A 13,874-nucleotide genomic window follows, 5' to 3' on the forward strand; every position below is an offset into this window, starting at 1 on the left:
TGATTCACTCAAAACAGATTTAAAATGAAGAAGTTATGGGTAAAACAAGATTGGATAATTTTTCTCATTTTAGCTACGTGAAAATTGGTAACAAATCTATTCCAACCATAACTTGATCAACTTGTATTGTATATTATGTAATCTTGAGATACCATAGACACGTATACAATGTTTTGACCTATCATGTCGACACATCTATATATATTTTGGAACAACCATAGACACTCTATATGTGAATGTTGGAGTTAGCTATACAGGGTTGAGGTTGATTCCAAAATATATATAGTTTGAGTTGTGATCAATACTGAGATACGTATACACTGGGTCGTGGATTGATTCAAGATAATATTTATCGATTTATTTCTGTACATCTAACTGTGGACAACTAGTTGTAGGTTACTAACGAGGACAGCTGACTTAATAAACTTAAAACATCAAAATATATTAAAAGTGTTGTAAATATATTTTGAACATACTTTGATATATATGTATATATTGTAATAGGTTCGTGAATCAACCAGTGGCCAAGTCTTACTTCCCGACGAAGTAAAAATCTGTGAAAGTGAGTTATAGTCCCACTTTTAAAATCTAATATTTTTGGGATGAGAATACATGCAGGTTTTATAAATGATTTACAAAATAGACACAAGTACGTGAAACTACATTCTATGGTTGAATTATCGAAATCGAATATGCCCCTTTTTATTAAGTCTGGTAATCTAAGAATTAGGGAACAGACACCCTAATTGACGCAAATCCTAAAGATAGATATATTGGGCCTAACAAACCCCATCCAAAGTACCAGATGCTTTAGTACTTCGAAATTTATATCATATCCGAAGGGTGTCCCGGAATGATGGGGATATTCTTATATATGCATCTTGTTAATGTCGGTTACCAGGTGTTCACCATATGAATGATTTTTATCTCTATGAATGGGATGTGTATTGAAATATGAAATCTTGTGGTCTATTATTATGATTTGATATATATAGGTTAAACCTATAACTCACCAACATTTTTGTTGACGTTTTAAACATGTTTATTCTCAGGTGATTATTAAGAGTTTCCGCTGTCGCATACTTAAATAAGGACGAGATTTGGAGTCCATGCTTGTATGATATTGTGTAAAAACTGCATTCAAGAAACTTATTTTGTTGTAACATATTTGTATTGTAAACCATTATGTAATGGTCGTGTGTAAACAGGATATTTTAGATTATCATTATTTGATAATCTACGTAAAGCTTTTTAAACCTTTATTGATGAAATAAAGGTTATGGTTTGTTTTAAAATGAATGCAGTCGTTGAAAAACGTCTCATATAGAGGTCAAAACCTTGCAACGAAATCAATTAATATGGAACGTTTTTAATCAATAAGAACGGGACATTTCACCATATATATTTCATCATATAGTTTTTACAAGTTTTAACGTTCGTGAATCACCGGTCAACTTGGGTGGTCAATTGTCTATATGAAACCTATTTCAATTAATCAAGTCTTCACAAGTTTGATTGCTTAACATGTTGGAAACGCTTAATCATGTAAAAAACAATTTCATTTAATATATATAAACATGGAAAAGTTTGGGTCACTACATATGGTGCGAAGGTTACAAACACCAGCAGCAGGACCAGCAGCATAACCAGTACCACCATCATCAACAACAACAGTACCATTACCACCAACAACAACCACATCCGCATCCCACACCTTAATATCACATCTAAAAACTGTACTTCAGATATCAACATCATACGCACCATAGATACCAAGGAGTGCCAACAACAATAAATGATGAAGTACTGATTCATAACTTCATCGAAGAAATATTCTACGGTGATTATGTAATCTCTAAAATCTTAGAGATTATTTATCCCAGTTCTAACAGTAAATCAGATAAATAGAAGGAAGAATAGAAACTTTGACAAGAATGATGCGTAAGGTACAAGCTAGACTTGTTTTACCAACAGCATCAATAGTACCCTTAGCCTCACCAGCACAGTTAGTGTTGTCAACATCATTAGAATCATCAGCACCTCTAACATCATAAGCTCCGCCAGTTCAAGAAAGCACCGTGGATATTATTACAAGTCAACAACGCGTATATTTGCATCAACGAGTTATGAAATATTAACTCATTCCCTCTGAAGAATTTATATGTATATCTTATATATATTTTAAAACCATCATAAATCTTTTCGTACTAAGCTATTAAGTATAAATTGAAAAAGGGTAAATACTACTCGGTTAAATTCATATTACTAATATGCTATGATGTACATCCTTTGTTAACAACTTAACCTTCGTTAACTACAATCTCTGTTTCAATCTAAAGAATTCCGTTTCATAATAAACCAAGTGTATTATTCAATAATATGGTTGATTTTACACTTTCATCTTCGATGCACTCGAAACTTTCTAGAAAACATCATTTGCACCTTGCGAAGTTTGCAAGAATTCCACGAATATCAACACCCTTCACCAAGGAATATCAATAAGAATAAATAATGAAGTATTGATTTCATTAGCGAAATACTCCGCAAAGATTATGCAATCTTTAATATTTTAGAGATTATTCATTTCTAATTCAAGCCGAAAATCAAATGAGCTTAATATGATATTAACTCATTAAATCTGTATTACATCTGAAGAAAATATACATACATATATTTTCATAAAAATAGTAATAAAAATTCTTTTGTACAAAGTATTAATTGTGAAATCTTTAACGGGTAGGTAATACTCGGGAAATATATAAGTTCACAATTAATATGTTATACTGTACATTCTTCAACTTTGATTCAAAAATTATTAACAATGCTCACAATGATATACAATCGTTTTCATACAAATTCGATTACATATTGACGGATCAGAATCCAAGTCATAACTCTGAACCGGTGACATCATTCTTAGATCTCTACATCTTTCAAAGCTATATTTTGACTTCAAAACTGTGCAAGATCCATTAGCATTGTTTTTACCGAAAATAATCTTGCAATCCTTTTCAAAGTATCCTGTTTTATCACACTTCCAACCAACTTCAACTTTTTATATTAGCCTTATTGTGACTTTGATATATACGTTCTTGTTACTGGGAAACCTTTCATGTTCCACCACATTAGCAGTAAATTTACCAACAACTCCATTGATCTTTGACCTTCCGAAAAATCATAATATTCATTGAAACCCTATCATGTACTCATCCACATCTTGTAACAATAATTGCCATATCAACTACCGAGAATTAGCAATCAGTATTTTGAATATCGCAGTAATTCTACGTCAACAGTTATATATACATATAATGTCTATCTTCTAGACTTACATACTTCGAATGTGAAGTTTCTGAAAAACATCCCAAACTATGAACTAGTTCTCTGAAATTGGAACAATGCTGATGAAGCAGCAAAAACTGTAAACAACCTTAACAGTCAAAAGTTTAATGATAAAGAATAGTATGGTGGTAAAGCTGAGAAAAAGAAAAGGTTTGGAACTGGAAAACAGATTGAGCAAAGTATGAAAGAGGCTGTGGATAAATCACAAAGACTGAACCTGCCTTCAAAGAATCCAAATGATTCAGTGTCTGCTGAAATCCTTAGTAAATACCTTGCTCTTTACTCTAAAACCTTTGCGGACAATATTCTTCATCATCATAATTATCTTAAATATTCTAAGATATCATCATATCTTTCATTATAAATATCCTCGATATTTCTGAAGATATTTTCATAACCATTCTTATTTGAAATCATTCATCTCTTCGCGCTATCTGTGTTATCACATAAAAGAAACTATTTTAGTTTCTAACATCTGAAAAATTCAAAAAAAAAAAAATTAATGTTTTGAAGTAGTGTTGGGAACTGAAGCATGAATTAGTATAATATAATGACACTTGATCAACGTGATTATATTACAGTAAGTCATGCTGAGTTTCTAATGGAACATGATAAGGGTTCACAGATTCCACCCTCATCATGTGCCATGTTACACGACTCTTACATTCTAATCTCTAAACATATCAATAAAATATTTTTCTTGATGATTCGGTCTTTTCCAGATATTCTGGTAATTTGACAAATCAAGATCGTGCCATTACAATTTCTTTCTTAGAACGTTAGTATTGTTTATCCAAAATTTCATACCTACGAATTCTGAACCATTATTCGCTTGACTTAAAGTCGGGAAGAGAAAACGAAAGCATGAAGCTCTGAAATATAAAGGAGAATATAAGCCCGATAACAACCCCGAAATTTACAAACCGTTTATATCAATGCGTATAGCAATATAAAGACACGGGAGAATGAAAAATACTATAACCCCAAGGTAATGGTAGAAGAAAATAACTTCCTCCGGTGGTAGATGAAAAAGAAGAATGACAGATATGAAAGTTAGGAGTATATCAAGAATCAGAACTGGATGAAGCATTTTCACAATCTTTTGAAAGTATGAATTAAGGAAAAAGATGTAGGAGTGATGAAAATAATGAAACGGAAGTGGTTAATTTATAGCAAAATATCAGACATAGCAATCGAGGCAGATTACGCATTTAATCAAAGGAAATCTTAATCTCCTTAAAATCCGAAGAATCAAATCTTATTTAGATTATGAAGATTTTCTATTCCTTAAATTCCGGAAATCAATCGTTACTACGTCAAGAGATAAGACGCATCTCTATTCTCCATTCCACTCGATTACGATAACTTCTCTCATACGCTTCGAGTAATTGGATTGCTTTATCCATATTATTCAACGGTGATAAAACTCTATTTATCGACTCATATACGTCATGAAAACATTTTTATTGTTAGCCATGACGACCTCACTCAAATTTCGGGACGAAATTTCTTTAACGGGTAGGTACTGTGATGACCCGGAAATTTCTGATCAAATTTAAACTTAATCTTTGTATGATCAACATTTCTGACGCGATAAGCTAAGTCTGTAAAACTGAATCTCAAAATTTTTGAACTACTTTCATATATTCAAATACCTTTCGGTTGTTCTTGACGATTCATGAACAATTATATGTATGTATATATATATATGTACAAGTAAAAATGACTTTCCTACAGTAAAACACTATTTGCTACAGTAAAACACTATTTGCTACAGTGAAACCGTACTTTGCTACAGTGCTACAGTGAAAACGACTTTTCTACAGTGAAACCGTACTTTGCTACAGTGCTACAGTGAAAACGACTTTGCTACAGTAAAACACTATTTGCTACAGTAAAACACTATTTGCTACAGTACGCAATTTGATGTCGACGAACTAGCAAACAAAAACGGATAAGGCGGCCATGCGATCTCATGGAAAAAATACTGAAAACTCATGCGATCGTATGGGGTACTGTAGCTGGCCACATACTATAAAAACTCGATTTCGTTCTGTTTGTTTCCTCAATCATTTTACTCCGTATATATTTAAATTATATTATTATTATTATTATTATTATTATTATTATTATTATTATTATTATTATTATTATTATTATTGTTATTATTATTATTATTATTATTAATATTAAGATTAATATTATTATTAATCTTTTCATTATTAGTAGTATTAGTATTATTATTATTATTTATACATAAAATACTACGACGAGGTCATGAGCGTGTCACTTTCAAAATGGGTTTTCAAACGGGATAGAGCTAAGGAAATTATGGGTTATAACTATGGAAGTTATGGGTAATATTCATGGGTATTATTCGCAAGACAAACCTAGTGTTTATCATCTCTGTTGCGTCTACGTACTTTCCTGCAATATTGGATCACAATATTGATACGTTGAGATCTACAATTATTTGGTAATCCGAGTTTCAGTCACATTTTGGTGAACGACTTTATATGCTGCTAAGGTGAGTTTCATTTGCTCCCTTTTTAAATGCTTTTGTAATATATATTTTTGGGCTGAGAATACATGCACTTTATTTTAAACAATGGACACAAGTACATACTAAATTCTCTACTGAGTTTGAACCGAAAATCCCTTAGCTTTGGTAACTAGTAACTGCTAGTTATAAGAACTGGTGGGCGCGAGTAGTAGTATATAGATCCATAGGGCTTGATATCCCCGTTTGAGCTAGAGCACTAGCCTTTTAACGGACGTATGCTATTTGAGAAGCGTACACGTTGGTTTGCGTGTATTATTAAGATGATTATATAAAGGGTACAAATTATATATACGTTAAGTTTAGTTACCAGGGTGCTCAATCTTGTAGAATATTTTGATAAACTTTTCTGGATGAAACAAATGAAATCTTGTGATCTACTTTTATATACAGATTATACGAAACACTAAAACTATGAACTCACCAACCTTTGTGTTGACACTTGTTAGCATGTTTATTCTCAGGTTCCTAGAAGCCTTCCGCTGTTTGCTTATATGTTAGACAAGCTATGTGCATGGAGTCTTACATGACATACTTTATTCAAGGAAACGTTGCATTCACCAAATCATCACCATGAATCTTATTTTGACTGCATTGTCAACGAAAGTATTATTGTAAACCATTATTTACGGTGATTGTCTATATGTAGAAATCATCAGATGTTGAAAACTTTGAATTTAAATATTCATTTATGATATACCTTTTCAAAACGAATGCAATGTTTATAAAACGTATCATATAGAGGTCAAATACCTCGCAAAGAAATCGATGAATGACGTGTTCGTCCATATGGATTTGGAGCGATCGTCACAATATTTCATGCTAGTTGCCAAATGATGGTTCCCACATGTGTTAGGTGACTCACATGGGCTGCTAAGAGCTGATCATTGGAGTGTATATACCAATAGTACATACATCTAAAAGCTGTGTATTGTACGAGTACGAATACGGGTGCATACGAGTAGAATTGTTGATGAAGCTGAACGAGGATGTAATTGTAAGCATTTTTGTTAAGTAGAAGTATTTTGATAAGTGTCTTGAAGTCTTTCAAAAGTGTATGAATACATATTAAAATACTTCATGTATATACATTTTAACTGAGTCGTTAAGTCATCGTTAGTCGTTACATGTAAATGTTGTTTTGAAACCTTTAGGTTAACGATCTTGTTAAATGCTGTTAACCCATTGTTTATAATATCTAAAGAGATGTTAAATTATTACATTATCATGATATTATGATATATTAATATATCTTAGTATGATATATATATATAGTTAAATGTTGTTACAACGATAATCGTTACATATATGTCTCGTTTCGAAATCATTAAGTTAGTAGTCTTGTTTTTACATATGTAGTTCATTGTTAATACACTTAATGACATGTTTACTTATCATTTCATGATTAAACATAGTGTATCAATATCTTATTATGATTCATATATATTTAGTAAGACGTTATTATAACGATAATCGTTATATATATCGTTTTTGAGTTTTCTTAATTCAATAGTCTCATTTTTATGTATATACACATAGTTAAAATACATAATGAGATACTTACTTATAATAATATCATGTTAACTATATATGTAACCATATATATGTCATCATATAGTTTTAAAAGTTTTAACGTTAGTGAATCACCGGTCAACTTGGGTGGTCAATTGACTATATGAAACCTATTTCAATTAATCACGTCTTAACAAGTTTGATTGCTTAACATGTTGGAAACAGTTAATCATGTAATTATCAAATTCAATTAATATAAATAAACATGAAAAAGTTCGGGTCACTACATGCAGGCCCAGCAAAAGATCCAAAGACAATGATTGAGAGCAAGCAAGAGATGTGTTGCATGTTCATCTTTCAAAATGACCAATTCATTTTTATAAATCAAGACTTTTGGCTGCTATGACTGGGATTAGGATATTCTGGTTATTTGGATAACTTGGTAAGTTTGTAAGTTTGTTATTCTTTTGTTAATTTTATATAATTTTATACAATTTATTTTATATTAAGGTTACACTGTATATTAACTTGTTATATTTATAGCACATTGACGGCTGGGCTACATTTATTTTGAGATATCGTCAGAGATTTCTCCCTTGAGCCAGTCAAGTTTATGCCACTCCTGAGTTTCCAGCTGAGGTGCTTAAAGCAAGTTCTCGATGGACTATTATGCCACTGGGATTCCTGAACATGTTTGAGAGGTTCAACACTTATTTTGACAATACTCAGAAGGAGGAGGGCATACAGGAGGAATCTACAACAAATGGAGAGGGAATTATTGGCCATAATCCTCCAGATTACATGTACTTAATTGGACTTAGAGATGGCAGTGTTGACCTATATCCATCTTGGGCTGACTGTGATCAGGTAAACACAACTAATTTATACAACATTTGTTATTCTGGAGCAGACGCAAGGCCAGTTTTGCGACCTTGCATCTTGGTTACCGGACGCAAGTTTCTCTTTGCGTCCTTACGTCTCCTTATCGCAAGGTTAACCTTGCGACCTTGCGTATGTTGTTGTGTGTTCGCAAGGTCAATCTTGCGTCCTTGCGTCTGTTGTTTTTGTTTAATCCTTTGTTAACTGTCTGTCTGTTACAGGTCTTGATCCCATTACATTTTTATGACGAAGAACATTTCCTGCTGCTTCAGTTGAAGTTAGAAGAAATGAAGGTTTTTGTGTACGACAATTTACCCGGATGTGTCAGTACACAACAACTTGACGCAGTTTTCAAGATTTTGGGTGACAACTTGCCAGTGTACTTGAAGGCGATTGACTATTTTAACAAGATACAAGACTCCCAAATTTTTGGATACTATGAAAATAAAGACAGCGTGGAGTTGATGATTGAACCTGGTCCCATTGTGCCAATGCAGACTGGTGGTCAGGGTGATTGTGGGGTTTGGGTGTGCATACACATGGAGAGGATTATTTATGAATGGGAGGAGGTTGACAACCTTGGAGATGCTAAAAAGGCTGCAGAGCAGTATAGAAAAAGAATGGAAAGGACGTTCTTCCGTGCACGTTTTGATACACAAGAACCACCGCCACCAACTCCACCATCAAAGATTCAGGTTGATTGATACATTATAGCTAATAGGTTGCTGGTCCTGTATGTAAATATGGTGTAAATAGGGAAATACTTATGCAACAGTTTTATTTGACACTACACGCAAGGACGTAAGGTTATGCTTGCGTACGCAAGCATAGGTTTGCGTCCTTGCGTGTGTATATTTTTGGCTGGCTTTTGTACGCAAGCAAAATCTTGCGTCCTTGCGTGTTTTTATTTTTGTCTATCTTGCGTACGCAAGCAAAGCCTGCGTACGCAAGCAAAGCCTTGCGTACGCAAGCAAAGCCTTGCGTACGCAAGGCTAAGAAATGCTTTGCATCCTTGCGTGTCCTGTAAAACAAATTAAATAAAATAACACAGTAGGTACCTAGAATACAACAATACATTACAACAAACGAAATCCAACAATACATAAAAAATAAAATAGACATAAACTTGCGATAGTGGGTTACTAATTATCGCTCCCTAAATTGGACGTTTCATAAAACTGAGACTGATAAGCCTTAAAAGCTTCAGCACCTGTGGATTTCACCTTACCCTTCTTCGATTTTGAGGCCGATGTTTTTACTACCCTTTTAGAAGTTGATTCACCTGTTCGGTCATAAAAAGCTGTGCACGTATCCCTACCATGACCTGGTTCTTTGCAACGAGTGCAAGTTCTTACGATTTTTTCATTATCTTCACCCTTCAACGGAATACGTTTTGTACTTTTAGGGCGTCCAGGGGCTCTTTTCACCTTAATGGGAGGGTTTACAATTTGTAAAACACCGGGTGACGGATACGACCATTCTGACCGATTTGGCAAAGGAAGGATGTGTTCCAAATACGTATTTATATAAGTTTGAGTTGTGAACCAGTGTGATATAAATTGAGTAACATCCTCCACTCCGAAAAGTCGTGCTGCTGTAATAACATGTCCGAAAGGTATCCCCGATAACTGCCACTGCCTACATGAACATACTTTATCGTCTAGATTAACCATTCCATTTTTTCTGCCATCTCGCACTTCTATGAGATTGTTTGTCGATGGAATTGCTTGCCATCTTCTAGATTTTCTCGTCCTCTTACCTAGTTTATGTTCAGCATATGGGGTAACTGTTGAAGTAAGACTAACCGACTGGTTGCGGTGTTTGAAATAGGATCAAAATTTTATCCATAAAAATCTAGAAAATCTGATGAAATCTTATCCTGAAAATCGTATCCTGATAAGATAAGGACGCAAGGACGTAAGGACGCAAGGTTACTTGCGTGCTTGCGCCTGTTTGTACGCAAGGTACCTTGCGCCTTGCAAGGGCATTTTGTCAATTTTTTTTTTGCCTCTGTTGCAAGGGGTGAAAAATATTTGAGCATTTTGGTGATAAACCCTACTAATTTGGAGTTAACTAGAATTTTTGGTAGCACTAACACAACAACAACAATTATTTTGGTAGCACCGTGTTTTGTTATTATCTTTAGTAAAACAAAAAAACTTAACCATATTATGTTTATTTCATCTACAAGAATACTTGTGATACTCTTTTTATCATATCTTTAATTGATATACGATATACGTTTTTAATGTGTTTGATTAAGAGTCGCCGTGCAACGCACGAGCTCTTAAAGGCTAGTAACTCACAAAGAGTACACAATTTTCAGTAAAAATTTACCTATATGCTAAAATACATGCAAGTTTTGGTCCCGCCCAAAAATTAGTCAAAACGACATTGACCCAAAATTCCACCAAAAAATGCAAAAAACCCCTCTTAACTATAACCAACATACAAAAACTACCCTGAATTCGAGGGGGTAAAACATCAATTCCCTCAATTAAAATAAAAACTCCACCCAAACACTTCGACAGTCCGTATCTTCCTCCTCGCTTCGAGTTAAATTTCACCGACCACACCGTTAAACTCAAAATATTTTTGTGAACAAAACGAAACTAACTACATTCAAAACGAACACTTAAAAAAAAAAAACTAAACACAACGACAGCCCGTATCTTTTCGTTCACCGCGAGTTAATTTTTTTCGCGGCAACGTCTTACTCGAAATGATTTTATGAACAAAACGACAAAAATTACGTTCGAAACTGACACTTCTTAAAAAACGCTAAACACAACGACATCCCGTATCTTCCCGCTCGCCACGAGTTTAAATGTTTTCGTCGGCACCGTTAAACCCGAAATATTTTTGTTAACAAAACGAAACTAACTACATTTGAAACGGACACTTTTTAAAAAAACGCTAAACACATCGACAGCTCATATCTTCCCGCTCGCCGCGAGTTAGATTTTTTCGATAGCACCGTCTTACTCAAAATAATTTTATGAACAAAAAGATAAAAAGTACGTTCAAAACGGACACTTTTTAAAAAACACTAAACACAACGACAGCCCGTATCTTCCTGCTCACTGTGAGTTAAATTTTTTCGCTAGCACCGTCTGACTCGAAATAATTTTATCAACAAAACAAAACTAACTACGTTCGGACACTTCTAAAAAAGAAAAACTAACGTATATCCAAATTCGACTGCGCGTTGAATACAACCAAAGCAACGCGCAGTCGAATTTTTTCCGAGTTATTTCTTAGAGTGCTCCCAATGGAGACACTTCTCCATCTTAGTCCTCAGCGCCACATCAGCACCTTTTTCCCACTTCCTTCTCAGGACTAAACCCATGACTAAACACTCCCAACCATGACACTCCTTCCTTCCTTTTTTTTTAATTTTTTAATTTTTTTTTCAAAAATAATATTAATTTAGTTATATATATCATAAATAATAAATATTTAATAAAATAAAACTAAAATTTCATTGATAAATAAAAAAAATATTACAAATAATTAAAATTAAAACATAGAATTTAAAATAAAATTACATAAACACTTAATAATTATTCGTCTTCGTCATCGTTAACGTGTGAAGGTCCCGCCTCATCTTGATTGTTTGGATTTCTTGTTGGATCATGTCGAATTCGATAATTAGGTGAAAGATTATAAATGTGTTCTACTAGCATATCTCGTAGTAGTCGATGAATGCCCACATCTCTTAATTTCGCGTCCACCCGGATATGCGCATCAACCCTTTCTTGGAATGTTCCTCATGCACGTCGAATCGGACTATAATTCTCTTCGAGTCCACAAAATGCACGGCCATTGTCCTCAGTTATCATATTGTTTAATATCACACATGTTAACATAATCCTTCTAATTTTTCGGATATAATATGGTCTTGCCGGATGTTGAACAATCGTCCATCGACCTTGTAATATTTCAAATGCTCGTTCAATATCTTTTCTTGCAGATTCTTGATACCTTTTGAACTTTGATTGTTTTGGATCAATTGGATTTATGAACGACTTAACTAGTGTGGACCATTCCGGGTAAATTCCATCCGCCAAATAATAACCCTTATCAAACGTACACCCATTCACCGTAAATGTGCACGATGGAGCGTCGCCGGCTAATAAGTCGTTAAACAAATCATATTGATTAAGTACATGTATCATTATTTGAGCCATGGTTTTGAATTGGTAAATATAAAGTTAAAAAGTGTAGAGAAATGAGAGAAATGAAAGTGTTTTGTGGTAAAAAATGGATTGGGGTGTGTTGTTTATATAGAGCTTTTAAAATTATATTATTTAAATTATTTAAATTTAATAATCCGTATATCAACGGATATATCTTCCATTTTCACTCGACCGTTGCCTCCTTCACCAATCAGAACCATCGAAACCTGCAGCACGCTTCTGTGATCGATTCATCGCGCCGAACAAAAATGGCCACCATCACGCCCCACTACGGCGCGATGGTGGCAAAAACTCACCGATCACGCTGCGTTATTTTCAGTCTTACTGGCCATGTTAGTATACACTACTTGTTTATGAACTGAAAATAGCTGATAAAAAGCATTGGAGGATCAACCCGACCCGTATTAAACTATTCTTAAAATCCACCCATGTTAAAACATTATGCAAGTCATCTGATCTAACTATATTCCTCCTATAACTTGTTGTATCACTTAACTGTTATGTATACTCCAACCTTCACTAAAAGCCAAGATCAATACATTGTGTCTTGGTTCAACATCTTTTATCATTTTATCATGGGTTTGTGTTTTATGTAGGAGATGGCTCCTACGAAACAAATGAAAGTAATGTAAGAGTTCCAGCAACAATCTGCACAAATGGATATGAGTGTAAGATAATACACACCACCTCTATTTACATAAAAAGGTCATTACTTTCATGTGCATATAGAAATTATTGATGATGTCAGATACGATATATGATGTTATTACGAATCAAACTAACTAATTATTTTAATTCTCCATATTGAGATGATGTCAGATGCTATAGATGATGTTATTGATGATGATGAGGCTAAGGATGAAACTGACCAGCTTAGGTAAAGGATTAAGCGGTTGTAATTGTGAAATTGAATTAGGGTTTTGAAGATTAGGAATTGGGGTAAAAATAGGTCGACTGAAACAGCATTGAGGAATAGAGAATGATTAAAATGCATTAAATGCATATTTTTTAAATGGACTAACACATGCATGACACATGTGATGGGTTAACCATTAAATTTTGACTGCAGTTAGGTTGAGGTACCAATCACGATAGTCAAGCAAAATATAGGTACCAACTACGCAAAAAAAGAAGTTTCGGTGTTATGATGCAAATGTGAACAAACCACAGGTATTAACAGCGTAATTTTGAATAACATCATCTATAGCATTATTGTTAAAATTATTTCAAACTCTTTGCCAAAATGCGTCAATTTTTTGTGAGTTACCACGAACTCCATTTTCTGAGCAATCTATCCAACACGTAGCCAAACAAACTTCTTCTTGCGGAGTCCACAATTTTTTTATTTGTGGTTCTTTCGGAACTCCTTTTCCTTTTCATTT

At 33.8% G+C, this 13,874-nt stretch overlaps 1 protein-coding gene across 1 annotated transcript; it reads right to left on the reverse strand.

Moving 5' to 3' along the window:
* Window positions 1–12,063: 12,063 nt before the first annotated feature.
* On the reverse strand, window positions 12,064–12,483 carry LOC139889938 (uncharacterized). Its single transcript, XM_071872850.1, has one exon. It carries the CDS (start codon window positions 12,481–12,483, stop codon window positions 12,064–12,066), a length of 420 nt encoding a protein of 139 aa, XP_071728951.1.
* Window positions 12,484–13,874: the final 1,391 nt, after the last annotated feature.

This window comes from Rutidosis leptorrhynchoides, chromosome 2 (genome assembly GCF_046630445.1).
Source record: "Rutidosis leptorrhynchoides isolate AG116_Rl617_1_P2 chromosome 2, CSIRO_AGI_Rlap_v1, whole genome shotgun sequence".
Lineage (NCBI taxonomy): Eukaryota > Viridiplantae > Streptophyta > Magnoliopsida > Asterales > Asteraceae > Rutidosis > Rutidosis leptorrhynchoides.

Excerpts from the sequence above, each read along its gene's own strand:
- LOC139889938 (XM_071872850.1), bottom strand. The coding sequence starts at position 12,483 with ATGGCTCAAATAATGATACATGTACTTAATCAATATGATTTGTTTAAC.